This window comes from Micropterus dolomieu, linkage group LG17, assembly GCF_021292245.1.
Source record: "Micropterus dolomieu isolate WLL.071019.BEF.003 ecotype Adirondacks linkage group LG17, ASM2129224v1, whole genome shotgun sequence".
NCBI classification, from domain to species: domain Eukaryota; kingdom Metazoa; phylum Chordata; class Actinopteri; order Centrarchiformes; family Centrarchidae; genus Micropterus; species Micropterus dolomieu.
Window position 1 is genome coordinate 23146253 of NC_060166.1, and position 24074 is coordinate 23170326.

A 24074-nucleotide genomic window follows, 5' to 3' on the forward strand; every position below is an offset into this window, starting at 1 on the left:
GAGACAGGGATTCGCAGGGTTTGTATGCTGAGAAGGCATGGTAGTCACGTCACATATTTCAGTTTGTCCTCATTCGTTCATAAACGAGCAAGAAAGGTAAGTTAAAATGAGCCTAGAAACGTATTATTTATCCTACATTATGACTGTAAGAATTGGCGTTATTACAGATAACTGGGCACTGCTATAGCGCAGGTGGTACAGCAGATTGGTGGTTCAAGCCTTGGCTCTTCCTGTTTACATGTTTAAGTGTCCTTGAGCAAGATACTGAACAAAAAATTGTTCTCCAAATATACTTTGCTTAAAATAGGAGTCTGCCAAAATGAATGTAATATTTAAAAATTTAGTTACTGACTTAAATTAAGGGGGGGAAAAATGGTACAATAGGAGACATTTCTACTTGTTACAGTAGGAAAGGCACATGTGTTCCTAGTAACATTAGCGATGGCTCTACTCTGTTCAAGTGTCCCAGTAAGCCTTGACACGGTGATGGTGAGCCAACATGCACAATGTCAGGACCCTAAATCTTAAGCAGCTAAATGGAATTCAGCCATTATCATTAATTTTATTATTTACACCTGCGCTTTTCTTCTTCCGTTATATGTCATAATGTCTTCTTTGACAAAAGGCAAATAAAAAGGGAATAAGTTATTGATCTTTTATGTCTTCCCTGTTTCAAGATACACAAGTAGTATGTATTACAACAAAATAGTTTTTTGCATGATTCACACCAGGCTGCATGCCACCTCTGACACACAATCTCAGTGCTCACTCAAAAGCTAGTTTGGTGAAGACTGATCTTGGACCTGTCATTTAGGAAATGGCAGACTCACTCAAAGAAGGCTGATAATGTGCACATCCAGCCACACTTGGATACAGGTGTACGACAAACATAGCACTCAAAAACGAGTATATTTTAAGAGCTTTAATGACCTGCAGTATCAGGCAAAATAGAGTCTCGTCAATATTTATGTTCGGCATTTAGCATGACAAAGATTGCAATATTTGCAATACTTTGTATGCTGACTACCCCTCTTTCTCCTTTCGAAATAACTACAAGCCAGAAAGACAGAGAGAGTAATGTACTGTAGTTCCATGTCCTGGTAATTAGTTATCTAAGGTCAATTAAGTAAATCTAGACAAACAAGTGGGTGTTAAACTGAGCCACGACGAGGTCAATACTGAACAATTTAACATGGTCACTGGATCCATAAAACTGTCTGCACTTTTTTGCTTTCTCATTCCGACTCATTGTCTCCCTCGCCTCTCCTTTTATCCTCTCCAATCGCATACCTTTCCCTCTCATCGTCTCACAGTGCATTCTCTCGGCCTCCATCACTCACAGCACATGTTCTGTTTCACGGTGTCCAAACCCTTTTCTGTCTCTTGCGATCTAACAAGAATCTTTAAGCTGTTGCCTCATCTTACCTCATCTCCTTCCCTGTGTCTCGCTCTCCCAGCCATTTTGACCCCTCCCAATCACCCACCTGCCTCTCTTTCTCTGCTCTCTCCCCTTTACACCACCCCACCTGCTCTCACCCTCCCAAACCTAGCAGACAATTAATTACAGAGCCAGCACCAGATGAGTTGTCATTTGTGGTCAAGTTTCTAATAATTGCATTAGGTCTTCAGGTTTTTCAAAGATGTCCTCACCTTCTTTCCCTCACCCCCTCTTTTTCCTTCTCTTTCACAGCACCCTCACCCCACTGACAAAGTGGAGATAAATATCTTTAGTCAGTCAATGGAGGCGACAGAGGGACTTAAAATGCAGAGGCAGTCATTTGATTTCCAGCTAACAGAGCTGCCCATTAGCCCAGCACTCATCAGCCATACATTACCTTCCAGGTCTGCGGTCCTGAATGTGGAAACTTTAACCCTTTTATTTTCTGCTACTGGCCCGGTTTAAACTCAACACCAATGGTGTTTGTGTCTCTGTAATGGCTCCATTACACTCTCTTATAATTTGTATGAGATTTGTGGACACTTAATAGTCAAAAACTGACCTGTAAGCAAAATTTAAAAACATCTTCCACCCTAAAAATGTTAGAACATTTGAACACATCACTGTATGCTTTCACACCCATATGATATTTCGAGCTGCAACTAACAATTATTTTCATTAGATATTAACCTGGCTATTATTTCCAAATGAATCGATTAGGGTTGGGCCGATCGTCAAACCGGTTTGATATTAAGACAAATACCTGACTACTGAATTTTACCAAAGAGAGTCTAAGTCCTGTTTGAATTACACATATGATGTTTGTCAAGATAAAGAAAGATAATTGAAATTAAATAATTAAAATTAATAAATTAATAATGCAAGTCAAGAAAGTTGCAGTTTGCCGTAAAACAGTAAAGAAACATTTAGTTTTGTGTAAAACCGCTCAATCAACTACATCTCTCGTCTCGCACACTATACGTCACCAATGTGTTAACGCTGTAATGCTAGCTAACGTTTATTGCTTGCTTGCTACTAGCTAGGTAACTTAAGCCCCTTTTCCACTGCACAGTACCAGCTCAACTCGGCTCGACTCGCCTTTGTTTGGTTTCCATTGTGGAAAAGTTGTACCTTTTTTTTGTATCACCTCCGTCGAGGTTCAAGCGAGCTGAGGGATGCTAAAATGTTACGTGAAAACACAGCAGACTACTGACTGGTCAGAGAGAATCGTCACTATTCACTGCATCATCATTGCGTGTGCCAGACAGAGGCCAGCAACATAAAGTTTTATATTTTACAATTTTCTACTTAATTTTTTACTTTATTTCTTCAATAAATCCACTTCTGAGAAGTTTTGAGGTTATAAATCAACTGTGTAGATTTCAAATATTGCCAGTTTTACAGAAAGTTTTCGGAGTTGAGGAGCTCCGCAAGTGGCGGCGGGGGAAGACTGCGCCAACCCGCGGGAGGAGCTCCCGAGGCCGGCCAGCCGCCCACTCACAGCCCACTGGTCCCACTGTCACAGAGACCGCTGCAACAACAATGGCAGAAGAAAACATAGCTGTAAGGTTTTCATTCTGTCTGTCTTCTGTCTTTACATTCTGAGTACAATGAGAACATTTTAACTTAAATCAAGAAATAGCTGTATGTAAGTCGCCGGTGTGTGTGTTGCATTGAAAATTACGTTTCGGCAGTTGTGTGTGGCGTCGCTATGACGACCAGCTACACTGAGGGGTACTGAGGGCCAAACCGAGTGGAGTCGAGTCGAGGCGAGTTGAGCTGGTACTGGTAATGGAAAAGCGGCATTAGCTATGTTCCACACAAAAATGTACCTCACCTGATGTGTCTAATCACATCATTTATACATGTAGGTTCTTGGACGTTAGCTACAGTATCGTTACCTTCAGTCATGGAGAGAAAAGTTTATGTCAACATAGGGATCGACCGCTAAGTTTTTTTACAGGCTGATACCGATTACTAGTAACCAATTACACCGCTGACCCATATATGGAACCGATTGCTGTAAAATTTTTAATCTTGGTGTCAAAATTTTGAATAACACAAACTCTAACACAAGACTTGGACTTGAAAATAACAAGGTTGAAGTTAATTGTAAATAATAGTAAATTAAGTGAATTAGATATCCATCCCAGAGATGGATTTGTTAACTATGATTGATGGATTATCATAAACTTTGTCTTTACCTGCTGCCATTTATATTGTATTTATTTTATTGCTAGGATTTTATTGATAATATTTATTGATACTATTTATTGGTTCTGTTCTTTTTAGTCTTATAGGTACTTCATTACTAAAAGTAATATAATGTAAATGTAATAAATGTCATATTTTAAACTTCACTGCAGCAAAGTTTACAATATGAAATCAGTATCTCACTGGAAACAAATGGAACATGTTAAACTATATTCCTGACATCAAAATACTGAGTAAGGGCCTGTGTCCACCAAAGCGTTTTCCAGCTGAAAACGCCAACTGCTCCTCTGAAAACTTCTATTTGGAAGCGTTATGGTGCTTTCAGACCAAAAGCGAAGCGAGTGTTCGGGGCGGTGAGTTTACATACAAAGTCAATGCAAAGACGCATAGAGCCGCGATTTCCTGTCGGGCGGCGCAAAGGAGGTGGGGCAGGGCCGGCGACGGTAACGCGAAGGAATTTGCGTGAGTTGAATATTTTCAACTCAAGCGAAGAAGTCGCATGACGCTGAGTCGCGATAGCCTGTCAGTGTTGAGATTGTCCGTACGTCATCGAGGCTTCAGAGAGTTCAGATATACATATATGCTAACTCCACTAAACTCCTCAACATGAAGTCTTAAATCTTACTAAGTACTACTCAGTTTGCCTTTTCTTAAAGTGTACTTTATCTTTTTCTTGGTATAATATAGCTGCAGAAATTACATTTTGGCCTACAGCAGCCTCTCAGCCCTCAACCTAATATCAGTCAAATAGTGAGGAGAGGAGCAAAGGGAAGACAGGCCACTGTAACACTATGAAAGAGAGATCATTCATAAGAGTGAGTCTGTGTGTGCACCCCATTTGCCACAGTTGCATGCCTTGTCAAGCGTGTCATTGAGCATTCGTATGTTGTTAGACTGCTGATAGAATGGCAGGCGTATTTATTAAAGAGTCAATGTGATGGGGACACCAGAGCAAGCATACTCACACTCACTCTCTCTCTCTCTCTCTCACACACACACACACACACACACACACACACACACACACAGTGCACTAATACACAGTCCACATCAGTGACATCTGCCTGTTTAACTAATAGAAGGCAAAAGCTTGATATTAAGCAGTCAAGGGACATACACACACAAAATAATACAAGCAGCTCAGCTTTCCTCCAGGCCTGATTGCCATCTCCATAGCTCCTTTTTAACAGGGCTGCCAATTGAAATTGAAATTGTATTCTTGTGTGTGTACTATCAGAGCTACCTCTCAGGGTTTTACACAGCTAAGAGGACAAGGGGACACGGACACACACACACACACACACATACACAGTAAGGGATAATGCAGGGGTAAGTCAGGGGCTGTCACTCTTCCATGCAGAACACACATGAGGGGACAAAACACAGACTTATGCTTCTATGCTTTCTATGTAATTCTGCATGCATACACACGCACACATGCACTCGCGGGTACACAAGCTTCACCCTTTCCCAGCGGAGGGGGCACTACTTTAGCATAATCCCAAAATGGTGGAGAAAAGCAGTCCATTAAAAATGGTGCTAACAAATTCAGCACTTTATGTTTCTCTGAGGGAGGGTTAAGTGCAGTCAATAAAATAGTAAAAAAGGAGGAATAAGAAAGGAAGAAGTTAATTTATGGCTAGTCTTTCTGCTCTCTGATAAACACACACACACACACACACACACACACACACACACACACACCTGTTCTTATGTGTTTTATATCTGACACCTGGTCATGGACAACACAAAAGTGAAAGAAGTGCTAGAAATTTAAGGACTACATTTCTAGAAACTTTTTGTATTAGTTTAACAGATGAGAGGGCTTCTCATGATTACTTAAAAACATCATCATCGTTAATAATAAGAAACAGGTACACTATCACTCTGCACCAGAAAAATTTAATGAGACCCTTTCATTAAAAAGCACTTTTATGGCTACTGGGTAAGCAGTATCTCCAAACAAACCTCCAGTTGTTTATCCTTCATAGAGAGCTTGACAGGAATTCATTTTTTGCCACCTTTACAAAAATGTGACTATGTCAGTAATAATAAAACTCATTTTATCCTATGAGGTGGACATTAAGAGCACAACCAACATTGAAAAGAAGGGAGTCATAGTACCAGTTTGACAGATAAAACAATTTTTGATTGAAGTGGTGATTTTCTGTCCTTGTGAATTCTTTATTATTGTCTTTTTTTTTTTTTTTTTTTTTTTTAGAGCTAGACCAATAAAATTTCACAACATACCATTCTGAATCTTAGACCTGCGTGAACCATGTCAATATTATGTTGGTCGCATTTTGAATATGGACGAAAAAGGCTGCTAACTTTAGGCAGAAGTAGGCAGATGGGGTCATGTGCCTGTGCTTAGGACCTGGCACATGTTCACATTTATTCTGCTATTAAACAAATAAATCATGCATCAGTGGGTCATGGTTGAGGAACTAATTTTGAGGCAGGAAAAACTGAGCCGACGCAGATCCATTCACACACGTATTTAAACACACATAAAACATCATAGGCCAAGCTCGTCTCCCTGCGGACCGCCCATATCTCCCTCTTCTCAGCCTATACACACCAACTCAGTGCTGAAGGGAATTGAAACCTGGGGCCACGTTTTAAAGAAAATTGACTTCTTTTTAATGTGTTACATAGAGGGAGAGTAGGACAAAGACAGAGAGAGAAAAAGCAAAAGGGAGACACGGAGAGCAATCAATTTCCCCGCGGTTTCTTCAATAGCCGGCGGTCCTTTTCATACCTCCCAATTAGAACCTTTCCTAATCAGAGAAATACCTCTCCATTATTGAGATGGAGACAATGACACTCCCCAACATTTCCGCCTGCTCCAAAACTCTGTAGAATGCAGTACTGGTACACAAAGAATGAAGCACTGGGCTATACGGCAAGTGGGGGGACGCTTGTGTTAAAATCACATGTGGAAATCTTTTGGCTCTCCTCGCGGCCCCAGAAAAACTGACGGGGAACAATGGCAGACCGGCACAGCATCTGTCATGGCACAATATAAAAAGATGATCTTGGCACCGAATGGACAAAAAAAAAAAAAAAATAGGAAAAAGAATGAGAGAGAGGGAGGAAGACGGGGGAATAAAGGGGAGGGGAAGAGGAGGGCCAGGCGAGAGGTAATTCATTTGCAAATCAGGCCCTGGCGCTCAGGTCTATTTCAAGCTGCCAGTGGGTGCCAGGAGTTAACAAGGTAATCAGTTTCAATCCTGCCCTTCAATTGTACATCACACCCTCATCCAGAGAATACCCAGGCCTTTCTATAGGGGCATAGGGGGGAAATAGCAATCTGGCTGACGGCTGGCTGCACGCACACACAATACACACACACATACACACACACCTGAACACAAGCGTGTACACATATACAGGCATCCACACATTTGCACACACACGCACACCTACACAGACAGTTTATTAATAGCCGTGTTTCCACGACATGTCCTTACAAGCAACTTTACCCTGAAGTAGAGCTGAAACAATTAAGTCGATCAATCGATTACTTGATTGACAGAACATTTTGAAAATTGATGAAGTCGTTTAATCAGGCAAAAATGACACCTTCTAAGCCACAAGGATTTACTGCTTTTCTGTGTTGTGTATGAATTTTATGTGAACACGCCTGGTTTTGGTTTTTGTTAGTGACACTTGATGATGTCTCCGTGGAGCCCAAGGTCACTATATTTTTAACAGATCAATTAATGATGAAAATAATTGTTAGATGTGTCATAAGAATTGAGAAATGTTGATTTATCACAGTCCATTGTTTTCTCTCCTCTCATATTATTTTTTTCTGCATAGATGAATCTGTCTCTGTATATTTGTCTGTTTGCTTTTTGAAAATCAAAGCAGTAGGTGTATTTCAAATAACTGCTGACTACACAAAATTATAACATATTTTCTAGAAATTTAAGCTGTTACAAAGGGGTCCAGAAACGGACTGCATCACTTCTAGGTCAAGTTCGTCACATTTCCAGTAACCCCTCTTTACAAAAACTAGTTAACTAAACTATTCACACTATTAGTCTCAGCCTCACCAAAGGAGAAAGTAGCAACGGGGACATGCAAAATGGTAGAAAGAAAACAGCAAGCTAAATTTACCCTAATCCTTTCTTCCTCTCTCTGTATCCCTCTCTTTAGCCTGTGTCAGCTGTAACCGGCTGGCCGAGAGGCAGTTAGCCCCAGTTAGTCCCTCATCTGCATAATCAATATGACAACCTTATTTTTCTGATGCAAACAGGATTTTGCTGCTGAGCTGTGTTTGTTGGTGTGTGTGTGTGTGTGTGTGTGTGTGTGTGAGTGTGAGTGTGAGTGTGAGAGAGAGAGAGCCCAGTCTGCTTCTGGCCAGCCTCAGTCATGGCCCTCTTTAGCCTTAATTAGATTAGGTGCGATTATCCCGGCTCTACCTTACAAGTGTACAGGCGGGATAAAGTGGCCACAAAGGCCAGCCTGTCAAAGGGACCGGGCTCTGGTCTGCAGGTTATAAGGGTCCAAGGAGACACACCACATACATTGTTATTCATATCATCTACACACCGTTTTCCACAGTGCCTTTTTCACTTCTCTTCACCCCCCCCCCCTCTCCCCATGGCTGTAGTGTCAAACTGGCGTAATCACTGGCCAGGATAAGTCTCTCTTTTTTCTCTCTCTTTCTATCTGTCCGTCAGAAGACAAAACAACATGGCCCCGAGCGCTCTGCAGTCTGGCCAACAGGGAGAGATGTCAGGAATGTGTGTGTGTGCGTGTGTGTGTGTGTGTGTGCGCGCGCGCGTGCGCGTGGGTGTGTGTGTGCGTGTGTGTGCTCGCGCCTGTCGACTTCAAGGAGTGGTACAAAGAAAAGTTAACCCGGAGTCTCACACTAATGCAAATAGAAGAACGAACACAGCACTGACTTACGTGCACACACAGATGCCTAGGACAGAGTGGTTGCTACAGCTCACATGCTGACACCTTGCAAACAAAAGGTTACTCTGAAGACCTGAATGTACTTCATTCAGCTCAATACTACGGCTGGGTGTCGAACCTCAACACCAAGTCCATAGCACAGAGTATCAAAAACTATCATGCACTGAAATTTGGTATTGAATGTCTTACTCTGTGATAAAATAATTTTAGACCATTTTATTCAGGCAAATTAATTATTCGTCATTTTGTGTTTGTATTTAATAATTGAGAACTTATTTTGCTAAAGGAACAAAAGGGTTTCATAAAAAAACATTTTATTTTCCCTCAAAGTTAGGTATCATACCCAAGGTAGGAAGATAGAAGTATTTTATAGGAAGTGGTTTCTGCAGATTTCAAATTATAGCCCTACTTAGGGCTGGGAAATAAGGCCAAAAATGTTATGATAAAAACCATTTCATATCATTCGATATCGATAATTATCACAGTTTATGTCAAATCATTATTTCTTTAAAGTGTAAAGGCTGATTTTTGCTCCTAACTGAAAATTGAAGAAACCAGATGGTTAATTGTGTGGTTAAACTTTTTTTTATGCTCAGAATGGGACAAACACTTGATGCCAAACAGTGGATCACTTAATTAATCTGAGGTAGAACATTCAAAACTATTATGATAAAATCTTTCTCAACAAATATGATTAGTAAATCTTTTTTCAGTCCCTTTTCCTCAACAAAATAAATATTTTTATAGAAAAATTAAGGGCTAATTTGTCCGTGATTCAAATGAATTAAACCAAATATTAATTGACGATATATTGAACATTTATTATATTGATATTGAGGATAATTAGCCCTACTCAATACTCACTGCATTTATACGCTCTCTATACATCACAGGGGAGTGGAGTATGTATACCTTCAAGAACATGCGTGCCATAACATTGGCTCCAACAGCATTATTCAGTCTGATTCATATGTGTTGAAAAATTTAACGAGATGATTTGCTACTCCGTTTCATTTTCTGAAATACTCTAACATGTTCCCCGAAAACATTTTCCACACAGAGCTCAGCACTGACAGATCTCAGTCGGTCCGCATCAATAAGTGTGTAAGTGGAGAAAAGAAGTGAATTATTTCACTGGCTGTTGATTAGACAGCAGCGCCCAAGATATTTACACAAAACTGTACATACTTTCCATGCTGTCAGATCTGCATAGAAGAAGGCAAAAACAGAGGTTTACATAAAAAAGGAGAAAAGGGCTGAGAGGCATCGAGATGCAGACAAAAAATTATTTTCTAACTTGTGAAATTGAAAACGTTGCATTGACGGAACAAAAAAGACAGAACTTGGAAGTACAGCGACCGGGCGGTCTGTGGCAGGCACATAATAGAGACCAGTGTTCCCCGGCGCACCGCCGTTGCTGAATGAATGATCACCGCTACTAAAATTTCATTAACATGATCATTAACATCAATGCGCAACTAATGATTTTCACTTGCACACTGTGCAGGCACGGTAACACTCAACGCTTGGCTAGCAAAGGACATCCACGTGACAGGTGCGGTTATAACAGCAGTTTAAGTGTTTTAATGAACAGTGCGTAATCTGTGTGTAGCGAGTGTGTGGGTGAGGGAAAGCGAGGGAGCGAGCGGCAGAAAGTGACTGTGAAAGCTTGCGGAGCAGAGGAAAGGACAGTGACCACGGAGGAGCTGAGTATAGTAAAGCAAGTTAGGGATACAAACTAATCCTTTTTAGCTAATGAGGAGATGTTCCTTTTGGAATTTATTGCGCAAATGAAATGCTTGGTAATTATACAGAAATCCTGTACAGAAATAAGATGCTATGGTATGGTATCAATAATGGTTTTATAATCGCATCCCTTTGAATCATAATCGAATTGTGAGGTGCATAGAGATTCCCACCCCTAGTTATTGTGATAGAATTTTTTCTTGTCCAAATGAAGGTAATTAAAAGCTAACAAAAAAACTGTTTTTGTTTACACAACGAGTTTGGTATCAGCACATTTCTTTTAAATATCTGATTATTGAAGATTTCACATTTATTTTTAAAGTAGAGCTAACATGAAACAAACAAGACTGAATATGCACTACTGGCAAAAAGTGGACAGCAGAAAAGAGTCAGCAGTATATGTGTGTGTGTGTGTGTGTGTGTGTGCCAGTGAGTGAGACACAAGGTAAAACAACTCTATTAGAGAACCGAAGGGACTAGGCTGCCGAGAGAGCAAGACAGAGCACATGAGAGTGAAGGAGAGCAAGAGTGAGTGAGACATTAGTACAAATGAATTAAACATCGGCCCAGAGATCTAAACTTCTGCTGAAAAAGTGGCAGGCAAAATGGCAAGGAGGGGAGCGGAGGGAAGGAGAGCTCATAGCTTCATAACTTTCCCGTGGCCACTCAACATTCAATATGAGCTGTGTTCGACCGTCAACATTATCAGTGACACAAATAAGTACTTCCATCCCTCAGTGATCCCAATCAAGCATACGCACGCTTGTGTGATTGGTAACTGCACTCATAACTCTTTTGTTTCAGCTCATTTCTGTGCGAAAGAAAATCCCCTGAAAAATGCTGCTGTTTTTAAACATCCACTGAGAATGATTATTATATGCTTCTCTCAGGCAATATTTACTTCCACAACTGAGTCATGGTACTTAAATGTACGTCTGGAACGCTGTTTACCCAGTCTGAAGGAGGCATTCTTGTAATGATCAATGCCATTAGGCAAGACCTGCAGAGCAGTATTTCTGTCTCAGAGGAGAGGTCAAATGCATGACGAAAGGTACTCTCTGCTTTTCTCCCCGTCTGTCTTTCTCTCTCATCTCTGTGTTATTTTCTCTGCTCTCTCCAACTAAAAAGAACACCCTTCTTTATAATGTATTCTCACTCTCAGCCTTTCTCATAAAGACTTCAGTCAACACCTTTCCTTGCCCCTGGTGCAGATGAATAAGCACAAGAGTCTGGAGAAAATTAAACATTAACGGTGTGTCTTTTTTACACATCATTCTCCATAACAATCTTCTCTTTCAGCTCCCCTCCCTGCCTTTCTCCAAACCAAAACTACCCAGATTTTCCAGAGAGAAAGAGAGAGAGAGAATACTGAGGGCAAAAAAACACATTTTGTCGACAAGCACATTTACATAACCCTCCTAAATCGGAGTTGGCCTGTCATGTTTGCTGCTCATAACCTGCTGCTTATAATCCCGCCTGCATCCTCTTCTGATCCATAAAGCAGAGCAGCCAGCCACTTCAACAGCAGCCAGGACTGCCATCACTAGCTCCTGCTTAGACAGGGCCGTAAAAAGAGGAGAAGAGAGAAAAGGAGAGGAGAGAATAAAAGAGAGGAACAGGGTAATTGGATTGGGGGGGATCTTCTATTTGGCCGGGTCCTGTCTCTGTCATCATGCTCCAGGCCTGGCTTCTCTCAGTGCCTACAGCAGATCTCAAACACGTCAACACGACCCACAGTCGCACACAACTCTAAACGTGTTACAGCTCTGAATCGCTACCCAGTTGAGGATGCAGACTGTCCTGTTCACTGCTAAAGGCCTTCATGGTGTCTAGTGTGTTTTGGTTTTTTTTTCTTATGTGTGTGAGTGTTTGCATACTCCTCTAACAACTCACTAAATGGTTAAACAGATTACAGAGCGTACTAAGTGGATTGTCACAGCTCTCTATCGCTCGCTCAGGGTGTCTCTCCTGCGATTATAAGTGGCCAGATTTCTCTCTCTCTCTCTTTTTCTCTCCACACACACACACATCTGCACACAGGACAGAGACGGGTCATTCTCAGGGATATACAGTATTTCCTACAATAAGTGACTGTCAAGACAACAAAGAGCTTGTCTGTGATTCTTTTCCATCTGGTCTTAAGCTTGATCTTATTAGATGTTTAAATATTAGGGCTGCACTATTTGGATAAGTCATATTGCGATTATTGTGGACAATATTGCGATTTGCAATTGTGATTCGATTATAAGTGAACAACTGATACTATGAATCTACTTGCTTAATGATCAAGGAATGCACGAAATACTGACATTTTGAAATGAGTATTTCTCAACTTGAACAAAGTTAAACAATATTTATAACAGTAACAAGTAAAATAGATGTAAAACAGAACAAGGGGAACACGTTTCTCTATGGAGGAGGCTGCTAGAAGCGCCAAATATAGGCACACTGGCACCGGCTCAATGTACATCTGTCTAATGCAGAGTCTCTATCCACAACCTGGAGGGGGAACTTAGTTTATAGTTGGGGTGGTGATGGCACAATGGATAAGACTATGCCTTTGGTGTGAGAGACCTGGGTTCAGTCCCCCCACTGTGACCCATCCACCAATGTGTCCCTGAGCAAGACTCACTTAACGTGCGACCTCTGACATATACAGCAATTGTAAGTCACTTAGGATAAAAGCGTCAGCTAAATTAATAAATGTAGTTTACTGTTAGTATAACAATAATGTTAAATACTACATTCTTTAGAATTTCATATAATAGTATACTTTTTTACCACTAGTTGAATATTATATCCAGTTACAGCTGTTTCATTTCTGTGGGTTGTTTTTATTTATTAAATCCTTGTGCAAGCAAAAGGCTCTACATTAGTCTCTAATTTGTTAATGCTAAGTACTAACTTGTCGATAATCATATTGTTCAACATTTAATAATCTGCTGTAGCACGTCAAACTTTTTTAATGTACCGCCCCATCCAGCCTGTGATTGGTTGGTTGACGAAAAGTGACTGACAAGTATGTCGGCTCTGTGAAAATTTGAACATGTTGTACAACAGAAGGCACTGATACAGCTACGTTACCTTACCGCTTCAGCTGCTGACGATGTTGCTCTGTCTCTGTCACAGAGCGTCCGGAGCACCGGTGTTCTGACGATCTATGCTGCCTTGTCGAAAAATGCTACCGTAGCGCAAATCGCCAGCAGAGTCTATCGAGTCGCTCTGCCCTATCGAAAAATGATACCTTATGTGTTCCCTTTTCCAATCCCATAAAGCTCAAATAACTCTCACAGTATTATGACATATTCTGTTTTTAGATTATATTATAACATCATTTCAGGGGTAGCGTATACTGATAATATTCCCTATCAAATAATGCTCCCACCACAGAATCATCTTATATTGCACCACTACTCACTCCTTGTGTACTGTACGGAGATGGGGAGCATGTTGAAATACTATATTATGCCATCTTTATTTAAGATATCAGGGGTAGCATATTCTGATAGATTAATATTGATTTTTTATTTTTTTTTGATGTTACTGACGATCAGCCTCTTTCTCAACAGCATTCCCAACAGCAAGGTTGCACAGATTTATGGGCATGGAAACAAACCATGCTTGTGGGTCATACGCATGAGCAGAACCCCTAAGTAGCACATCGCGATAGGTAGCATAAATCGACAGAACACCGGCATTCTCTCGGTGCTTCTGGGCGAGTCCGACTACGCTATGTTTTGAACGATTAACAGCGGGGCAGGAGGGGGGTTACGGTAAGTTGTGTCTTAAATGTTACTGGCACACTGCTCATAAAACGTTTTTCTCATTGCACATAGGCCTATCTGTTTTTAGGGACGCATGCGAGAGCCCGGTGTGGGCAGAGATAATTAGCAGACTGCAGCGCACACACAGAAGACAGCGTCTAATACACTTTTTCTGTTTTATTAAATCGCACACTTTTTGCAGTTACCCGCGACCCTGTACACAGGATAAGCAGTTGACGATGGATGGATGGATGGATGGACTTTTTGCAGTTATGTAATCAATCGCACATGACGACATTGCGATTGTGATTAATTTATCATGCAGCCCTATTAAATATGTCAGTGTGAATATATGATACATTCTAAAAAATATTCAACTGATTACCCACAATACATCTGAATCTGAGAATAATAATAATCATTCTCCTCCTCCTCCTCCTCATTGTTGCCTGTTGCTTTAGTTTTCTTAGTTGAGTACGGCATTCATCTTTGGCGTCTTCTAATCCCTTTAACATGTGTCAAAAATCTTTTTTTTTATTTTCTACTTGATTAGGTGTCAGATTCTGCCTGTGTTACTCTGCTCGCCAGGGCTTTCTGTACTTGATTCAGCCTTCATCATCCAGGGATTAATAAAGATACCGTGAATGGCCAAGAAAGATGTTGGTTGACTGAGACCTGACCTTGTACTCCGCTTAGTTAAGCATATTTTATTTTTAAAAAGCACTAATAAAAATTTTTAAAAAACCACAAAAACACAACAGTGTACCTCCTTTAAGTGCCAGACCATCAAACTTGAACTGGGTTAGGCTCAAATTACACTTTTCGCATTTGTATAGCCACAAGAGTCCAAGTGACATATATTTTGTCATATGGGAAGTCCATAGGCTGTACATAGCAGTACCGACGAACCAATGAGTGCTGAAATAAAGATTCCTGGAGATCTGATGCAAAACATGTATTCTAGGGCTAGAAGTTTCTTTAAAATTACAGCATCCAACTTTATAATAAACCTATATATTTCCTGCCATAAGGTCAGGTTTGGAGCAGGGTCATGGAGCCAGGTCAGGCGACCAACATTCAGACCAGTGATTTTAAAAAAACTTGCATCACTCTGTACGTCCTAACAGAGAATTTGTCTGTCTTCTGAGTGTGTAAATAAAAGTCCATCTAGTGAAGATTGAGTTTATAAGGCCAGGCTGTTTTCTATCCAATCTATGCTCATTATCTGTGTGGAAAACAGCAGCTAATGACTACATACAGCCATGGGCCAAGAAACACTACAGCTGCACCGCTCTGTGTGCACACGTTTTTCTATTGGGACCTGCGTTTCTGTATGTATGTGTGCGCTGTCCAACCTTAGCATGTAGGCATCACTCCTATTTCACCCACCCTCATCCAACTACCCGGCCCCCACCCAAACGCGCACACACACACCTACTCCTCTTCAGCTTCACCCATGTCTCTTCTTCCTCCTGGCCACTAGGCTACACCCCCTTGACGCACACACAAATAATACACACACTTACAACTCATTGATTTAAGTCAATGTGAGTGTATCCTAACCTTCTGAGGACGGTGTTTGAAGTCTCTCTTACCTCCACAGACCCGCTCCCAGAGCCAGACACAGCCTAGAGTCCTACAATAGTGCAGACAAACACACATACACAGACACACACACAGAGCAACAGCTAATGGTGCCATTCACACCACCCATACACACACTCCCAACAGGCTAAGAGGATGCCGTAGGCAGGGGCTATATACACACAAACACAAACACACTTACTTTCTCTGTGTATTACCAACACTAATGAGCTGATAGATGTTCGACAGAGGCAAAGAAGCAGACAATCATTTCCTCAGAGTGAGGCAAGGAGGGAGAGAAAATCAACAGCAGTGAGCGCAAAATGTGTGTGTGCTTGCGTCTAGGGTCTTGTTTTATTTTCTCTTTGCCTCACAGCCTCTAGGCTTCCAGAGGTTAAGGCTGAGCGATAGAGCGAAGCTAGCCAAACTGAGGCCTGCGGGTCCTGACGAGACCCCTGTGGCGAGGCTGGGTTCTGTTTAGCTTGTCCGGGGAGAACACAGTAATGAGAGGAATTACTAAACAATCACATTCACAGAAAGAGATGGGAATGGGCGGGTTGGTGGGGACGGCTCTGTCGACAAAAATGTCAGGAAAACATGCTTTATTTGAAAGCCTTTAAAAAGAGAGACTCCGTCCTCTTAAAATAAGCTATTTTACAAATGCGAACAATGGATGCTGTTGAATTGCTGCCCCTTGCTAGCAGACAAAAAAACTCCTAAATGATTCTTTTATAGACAAAGACATCAAAAACAGTTTTAATGAAAGGTAGGCAGTCATTTGATTTCTTTAACCCAAGCTCATTATACCAACTCCAGTTTTACATGCACAGGGAAAAGACGACTCTCTGCTGCCATGAGAGGTCTCCACTCTGCCCTCTGAGCCTGTGTTGCCCATTTCTCACTCAAATGACATGAAATTGAGTTAGATGGACCAACGCTACTCCCATGACCCGGCACATACAAGGAGTTCAGCCTAATTGGACAGACCTCTCTGATTGAGGATGTGGAGTAAGGCAGCCAGCCCACGTTCTTCCACTACTTTGGTGATTGGGTTACAGAGGAAAGCAAAGAGGTCGGCACCGCCCAAAGGAAAAGGTGAACACTTCTCTTGAAAGCAGACAAATTCTTTGACGAAAGGAGGCGAGTTTGGGGAGGGTGATGGACGTGGAAAATGGAAATGAGTGAGAGCATGCATACCATGTGTGTATGTGTGCATTAACATTATGAGTGAACCCAAAAAAAAAAAGAAAAGAAGAAAGAAACTGGGCCCTGACTGTACTCCATCCATAATCTAACCAAATCCCTTCAAGCCTGATCAAAGCCTGAACCTCTGCAAAAACCTTTTAAAACACTGACTTGTAATTAAAAATATTTCTGTTGAGAAACAGCCATCTGTTAACTGTAGTTTCTACATTTCTGCTCATTAATTACAGGTGGGAATTGGGTCGGAACATCAGGTGAAGAATGCTGTTACATTCAAATTATACTTTTGTCAATTATCTGCCTGGGGGCAGATGCATACTTGTTAACACAACACACTGTTTGTTTCTCCTGCTTCAGTTTAGGGAAATAGGAAAAAACACTGACAAATCTTTCATTAATAAAATGAAACCTGACCTAATTTGAGACTAGTGATAGATCGGTCTGCAAATTAATCGGGCCACTATGTGGCATTTTGAGATAATCGTCATTGGCAAATCTCTGCACTCACGAAAAAAATGTCTGCAGACACATCTGCAGGCAGCCTTATCAGTGTGGCTGCTGTGGAACAATGTTGGCGCTCCCCCTTGTGAGTTTTGGAAAGGTGGTGAAAAAGTTATTTTGGAGCCCTAAATTTCCTCAATCATCATCTTTTCTAAATGTTAATGTTTTTCTCTCGTGCGTGTTCATTAACACACTATACTATAATAATTGTTTTTCAGGACAACAGGAGATAATTCAGGATTTTGCTTTATCTTTGTAATTTGTCCATGGTATATTTCAGTGAATCCCACAAGGCGCATTTGAAAAGATTGCTGAGTAGCTCAGCTAATAAATAATATCCACCCATCCATCGTCAACAGCTTATCCTGCGTACAGGGGGGCTGGAGCCAATCCCAGCTGATAAAAGGCGGGGTACACCCTGGACAGGTTGCCAATCCATTGCAGGGCCACACAGAGACATACAACCAATCACACTCACACTTACACCCAAGGACAATTTAGGGTCACCAATCAACCTAGGCCACATGTCTTTGGACGGTGGGAGGAAGCCGGAGCACCCGGAGAGAACCCAAGCAGAGGGGAGAACATGCAAACTCCACACAGAAAGGCCGGGGTTTGAACAAGCGACCTTCTTGCTGTGAGGCCACAGTGCTATCCACCGGACAAAAATTCTAATTTGATAAAAGAAAATCCACATATTTGAGTTTAGGAGGAAAAATAAACACACAAATCGAATTACAAATTGGTGTGAGGCTAATTGTCATCATATTTATTGCCACAATAAGAACTAACTGCAAGCATGCCTCACTTTGTAACCAACCTGAGTCAGCTGTAACACATCAACACCATAATCTGCAATTAAGAGTGCGTGAAGACTTGTTAGCAAGCAATCAGAGACATAACAACAATGTCTAAAACTGGATAAATTGTATGTTCAACTCAATGCAGAATATATAATGATAAATGATATAAAAGTACACCTTTTTGTTGAGAATACTATCAAAGAAGAGAAAAACACAAACAAACTAAACCATTTTAGGGCTGGCTTAATTCTTAAAAGAAGCTCTTGTGTTCGCTCTGTAAATACAAAGCCAGAGGATTACACTGAGCAAAGCTGACCTACTGACCCTGTACACTAGTCTGGGTAAACACTCAACTCTATAATCACCCACTTACCCTTTGCCACTGGTGAAAGGCAACAAGATCTCTTAACAACAGCTCGGCTTTTTTAATAAATTTTGCATGAAAACATGCCGCTGGAGCACCAAGATGCCTGCTGTCATACTAGAGGAGTGTTAAATGTTTAATGACGACAACACCGCACACATACGCTCACACAGAGTCAGTGTCAGGGTGTCTGCTCTGAAGGGCCCCTCTGTTCATCCTGACAGACACTATAAAGCGCCGGAGCCTCTTCTCCACCCGGCCCCGCCATCAAAATCACACTGCTTCACTCCTCTCCCACCACCCAGCAAGGAAACCTGGATGTAAATGAGGTTGGCGTGTTACAGCGCTCATGTGTGTGTTTGTGTGTAAGTGGTGAGGATCAGGGGCTTACATAAAGACCCTACCCCCCATCACCATTAAGAGCAGATGAAGAATAATGGAAGAGACAGAGGAAGAAGAAGTGGCTTGTCATAGACAGGATATACTGCAGAAAAGCCTTGTTTTACATATTCCTGAAAGATGTCACTGTTTCTGCCTTTCTTCTGCTAAAGGAAGACTTGTTAGGCACCTAAACACCCGTGGGAGCATCTGGAGAATAACAGGAATATTCATGTCAGGTAGCTTTTGGACAGTGATACCATCATGTCAAGGTCCATATCCACTTAATTTGAACTTTACTCATTTTAATTTAACTGTTTAACTGTTTAAGTGTTTAAGAGAGAAATAAAGCTCATCAGAATCTATACATCAATTTATGTGTTTGTATTTTTATGTAATAATCACTTTACTTTGACTTCCTGGAACAGAGTGTGTCTTTACTGATTACCTATTACTGTTCCAGTGAATGTAAAATTTATGTTAAAATGTCCAACCTAAACAATTTCACATTTTTGAACAATCTACCCACTGCGTTTCCTTTTCTAACTGATAAATTGTGAATTACAGAAGCAAGAACCTTCAAACTGTCATTTAATTGTGACTTGATGTGGCAAAAAAAAACCCTGCATGCTATAATCTTTTATGCAAGATGATTATATGTACATGTCCCCTGGTCTGATGGAAGCTCAGCACCCCATGGTTTAGTCAAAATTATTTCAACATCATGCCTCCACGGGTTTAAGTAAATTGGAAGGCCAGATATGGGGATATAAAGTTTAAAATATATTAACACTGCCACAGGTGGAAATGCTGACACGTGCACACACACACAAACCAACAACCTTGCTACGTATATAAGCATACACACGTGCACACAGACTAGCTAAAGCAGGGTCAGAGATAAAGGTAGAGATTCCTATCGATGCTGAAGGATATTGAAGCCTTAATAAGAAAATTGATATAGTCTGCTGGCCTTCCATTTCACTGTTAGCTTTATTTGTTTTCCTGATACTGATCTAAGAAAGGCAATATGTAATAGCTTCAAATAAACTGAGCACTTTTCCTTTAAAAGGACATCTCCATGTTCTGTTCACACAGAGAAATCTTGAGCCCAAAGGTTTTCATTCGTAATCAATAAAGCCTCCATTGGGACCAACAGACCAGAATATATATATAATATATGGAATCTGCATTAAAGGACACAGCTTTTTATTATTGTCAACACATCTGTTCTACTAACAAGTTTACTAAACTTATGAGTCATTATCTTAAAGGCCATTTACACAATGTGTAATTCTGAATATAAATAAGAAACCATAGCTTGAATATGTTAATGCTTAACCCTTATTTCTAATGATGTGCATGTTTTCCTCAGTTATATCTATGAAAAGTATTTGCTAAACACACAAAAATATCAGTTAAGATTCACTGTCAAGATATATTTCTCAATAATTAGCATTTACTTCACTAAATGAGATACAGCTTGTAAACAATTTGCAGAAGAAGTTGTGAAAGTTTAAAACATTTTCTTAGATATACTGCATTTTTGTCTTATGGCCATTGCTACAGTGGAGAAGTTTCATCATCTGATTGCACTGTTGCATCAAGGATACATCTGAGGAATGGAGATCATTTCAGTCAGATCAAACATTTGCAAAATCATAAATTGCCATTTGGCTATTACTGCATATTTCTATTCATAAATCCAATGAAAAGCCTAGAAAATACCGCTTCAGAATGTTTTCTCTCCGATAAGTTTATGCGCAAAGTATTCAAAGTTTTCCTTTGTTTGAAAAACCAAATAACTTAATTTGGATGTGCATATATAGACTATACCATGAGGTTTGACACAGTTTACCTGGGAAGCTGAAGTCTTTTAAATTGTTGTGTAACTAAGCACAAGTATGGGATCCATACTCTGGGACACACTTCTGTGGCATTCAATATGACGGACAACAACTGGGTACCAGTCATATTACAGTGGCCTCCAATCACGTTACAGCACGCCGCACTGGGGAGGGATTGAGGGTGCTATTCTGGTAGCGGCAAAGAGAGGCCTCTAAGGTAGTCAGACCTGAAGTGGAGTGTACCACTGTTTATAGATCCAATGCTCTAAACCTGTTTCTACTGCATATTACTGCCTTTGAAAGACATACACTTGAAAGTGAAGATGTCATTTGCAAACATTTCTCACCTCAATAAGGAGCTCTCATTTGTTGTTGTTTTTTTTTGGCATGAGCACCAAAGACATCAGAGATGTATATGATCTTGTTATGTTTCTGGACTTATTGCACCCAGGTCCAGAGGGTGAAAAGTGGAGTTAAAGACATCAGACATCATCTGGTGACCCAAAACATTCTCTAAAAATCCACTTCTACCTACCATATATTGTTATATCTCCATGTCATTTTCTGTTACAAGAGGGAATTATATCACATTACAAGACCAGCATAGCTTGGTGCTTGATTGCAAGGGGAAATAGAGGAAGAAAGCTAGTGATGGATTGATGGATGGAAGGATCAAGTGATGGATGGACAGAGGGAGGAGCTGAGACTGTGCTCCATATTTAAGTCTGTAATATACTGACCAAAATATTCAGCACTCCTGTGGAACCGTACAGTTCAGACTGAGCTGGGCTGTTTGGTGTGTATGCTTGCATGTACAAAGTCATTCATCACTTACCCCTTTTTGTCTGACTTGTCTTTACTCTTATCTTTCTCTCTGTCCTTGTCTCGTTCTCTTTCTCTGTCCCTCTCCTTGTCTTTCTCTCTCTCCCGGCCGTGGCCCTTACGGCGGCTCCGGTCCCGCTCTCTGCTGTGGCTCCGGCTGCGGCTCTTTTTGCGGCTGTGGGTCCCTCGCCGGCTGCGGCTGCCGCTCCTACTGCGAGACCGCCGGTGGCGAGAATGAGAACTGGAAGAGATGAAAGGTCATAGTTTGCGGCTAAAAAAACAACTGATAATGCAACAAATTAATGTTTTTTTTTTCTTTTTTCCTCAGTGAATATTAAATAAAGTTATATGCTGTTAGTTTTTTGAATACTATTGTAATAATAATAATTAGTTAATAATAATTAATCTAAGTTATATCCACTTCCTCCTTTTCTGCCATGTCTACTTCTACTTAAGTTAATTATTGGCCAGAACACCTTTTGATCACACCCAGCAAATGTGGCTGAGAACGTTTCACTTAGCTGTAAGTTATGCACGTGTGTGGCAACAGTGATAGGAAACAGAAAAGGCAATAGTAAGGGCAATGGAGTATATTCCCATTGAGGAAAACACATCTTTTGGATGCATTGCGGTACATGCAATTCAGTTCATTGCTTGTTGACAACATCTATGGCTCTTTTACAATTTGTAAAATAGTCACTATACACACGTATCAGCAGATTCAAGTGTTCAGTAAAACAGTAAACATTTATTCCTTTCCTTAATTCACTATATACCGTCTTATGGGGGCTTAAATCTGCCGAAAGTAAATGAGTTTCCTGCTTTCAACATCTTCAGATTTTTGGTTAAACGCAAGTGTTGCGTGTAATAAAGACTTGGAAAACAATTTTCAAACTTACCCAAAATCAAAACTACAATTGATAAAAAATATAATGTAAATGACACCCAATCCAATGCGAGACCAGCTTCAGCTGGAGATGGCAACTTAACTTCAACGCACAGTAACAATGTAACCGCATCTGTTAACGAAACTTAAAACTAAAATTCACTACGATAAAATTTCCCTGGAGTGGACAAACTGATCCTTCATTTGATGGACCTAATAACACTGTTATATACAATAACATACACAGTGATGCACACACACACACGACACCATAGCAATGGAGCCAATTAGAGGCGGGCTCAGAGGAAGCCCTGTCCTCGGTATTGATCCTGACACTGCCCCTCTGGTCTCAAAAAGATTTACAACAGGATATTTACTCTGTTAGTTATGACACACAAACACACACACACACACAGTTACACACACATCATCTTCAAGTCATCAAACCATACCTCAATATGGTGCCACAAAACACAAAGAACCAAAACATAGCCACTTATTTATATGCCACTGCACATGTCTATCAATGTAGACAAAACACTTGTGTGTCACTTGTGTGTGCGCGCGCCGGGACCATGATTTGAAACCCCAGCTGAAATCGGCAGCTGAGATGCTGTTATTTTCCATCATCTATCATTTTATTGATTTGTCTATAAAAACAGTCAAACCTGCTGTCCATGAGCTTTATTGCTTCACCCCCCCCCTTTATTAGTTTGCAGTTTGGGACATCCAGAGCTGTCTCTCTCCCAACAGAAAACTAATCATTTTCTTCAGACACCTGTCACCATTCTAACAGACAACACTCTGACAACTGTTGCAATTAATTAGGCTGGGGCGATCCTGATCACTGGAGAGTAGCTGCAAGGTGTCGAAAGAGAGTCTCTCTTAAAAAAAACAACAAAACTTATAAACTATTTGAAGTGAATTTCCAGTGAATACATCTACTTCATAAGCAAAGATCAGATACTGACCAATATCATTAAAACATCACCATACGTTCAAACACATAATTCATTCACTATATCAATCAGTTTTAACTCCAAGTTTAGTTTCATGTTCACTTAACTCTTTTTTTCCCCAGTCAAGTGTTACAATCAGGACTGTAACATACAATTATTGTCATTATTTTTGCGTCCAAACCCCAAAGATAATTTGTTCTCTGACATTTGCATGTAAAATGACACGCCATCACTGCATAATATAAGTCAGTACAGACTAAATGGAATGAAATGACATGCGAAATGACTTCCTTTCTACCAGGCCTGGAGGGGATCTGCACTCTACCATGTGCACTTATCTAGTTTTCGTTATTAAGTGTTTTACCTATAACACGTCTATGGCTATAATTCCCAAATAAATCCCCAAGATTATGTTTTCATATAGCTTGTTTTGTTGAACCAAAAGTTCACAACTACAAAACATTCAGTTTATAATCAGATATGATAAAGAAAAACAGCAAGTCATCACAAGTGAAAGGCTTTAACCAGAGAATGCTAGCTTGAAATCTGACTAAAAAGATTAATCGATTATCAAAATATTTGCAGATAATTTTTCTGCCAATAATAATCTGTTAATCAACAAATCATTGAAGCTCC

The 24074-nt window shown here is 40.6% G+C and overlaps 1 protein-coding gene across 1 annotated transcript in view; it reads right to left on the minus strand.

The window, feature by feature from the left end:
• Nucleotides 1-24074, minus strand: part of rsrc1 (arginine/serine-rich coiled-coil 1) — a 127212-nt gene that overhangs the window by 84088 nt on the left and 19050 nt on the right. Inside the window, exon 4 of the mRNA XM_046073883.1 lies at nucleotides 21607-21834. Within this exon, the coding sequence (XP_045929839.1) occupies nucleotides 21607-21834 (228 nt within the window). The remainder of the gene's footprint in view (nucleotides 1-21606; nucleotides 21835-24074) is intronic.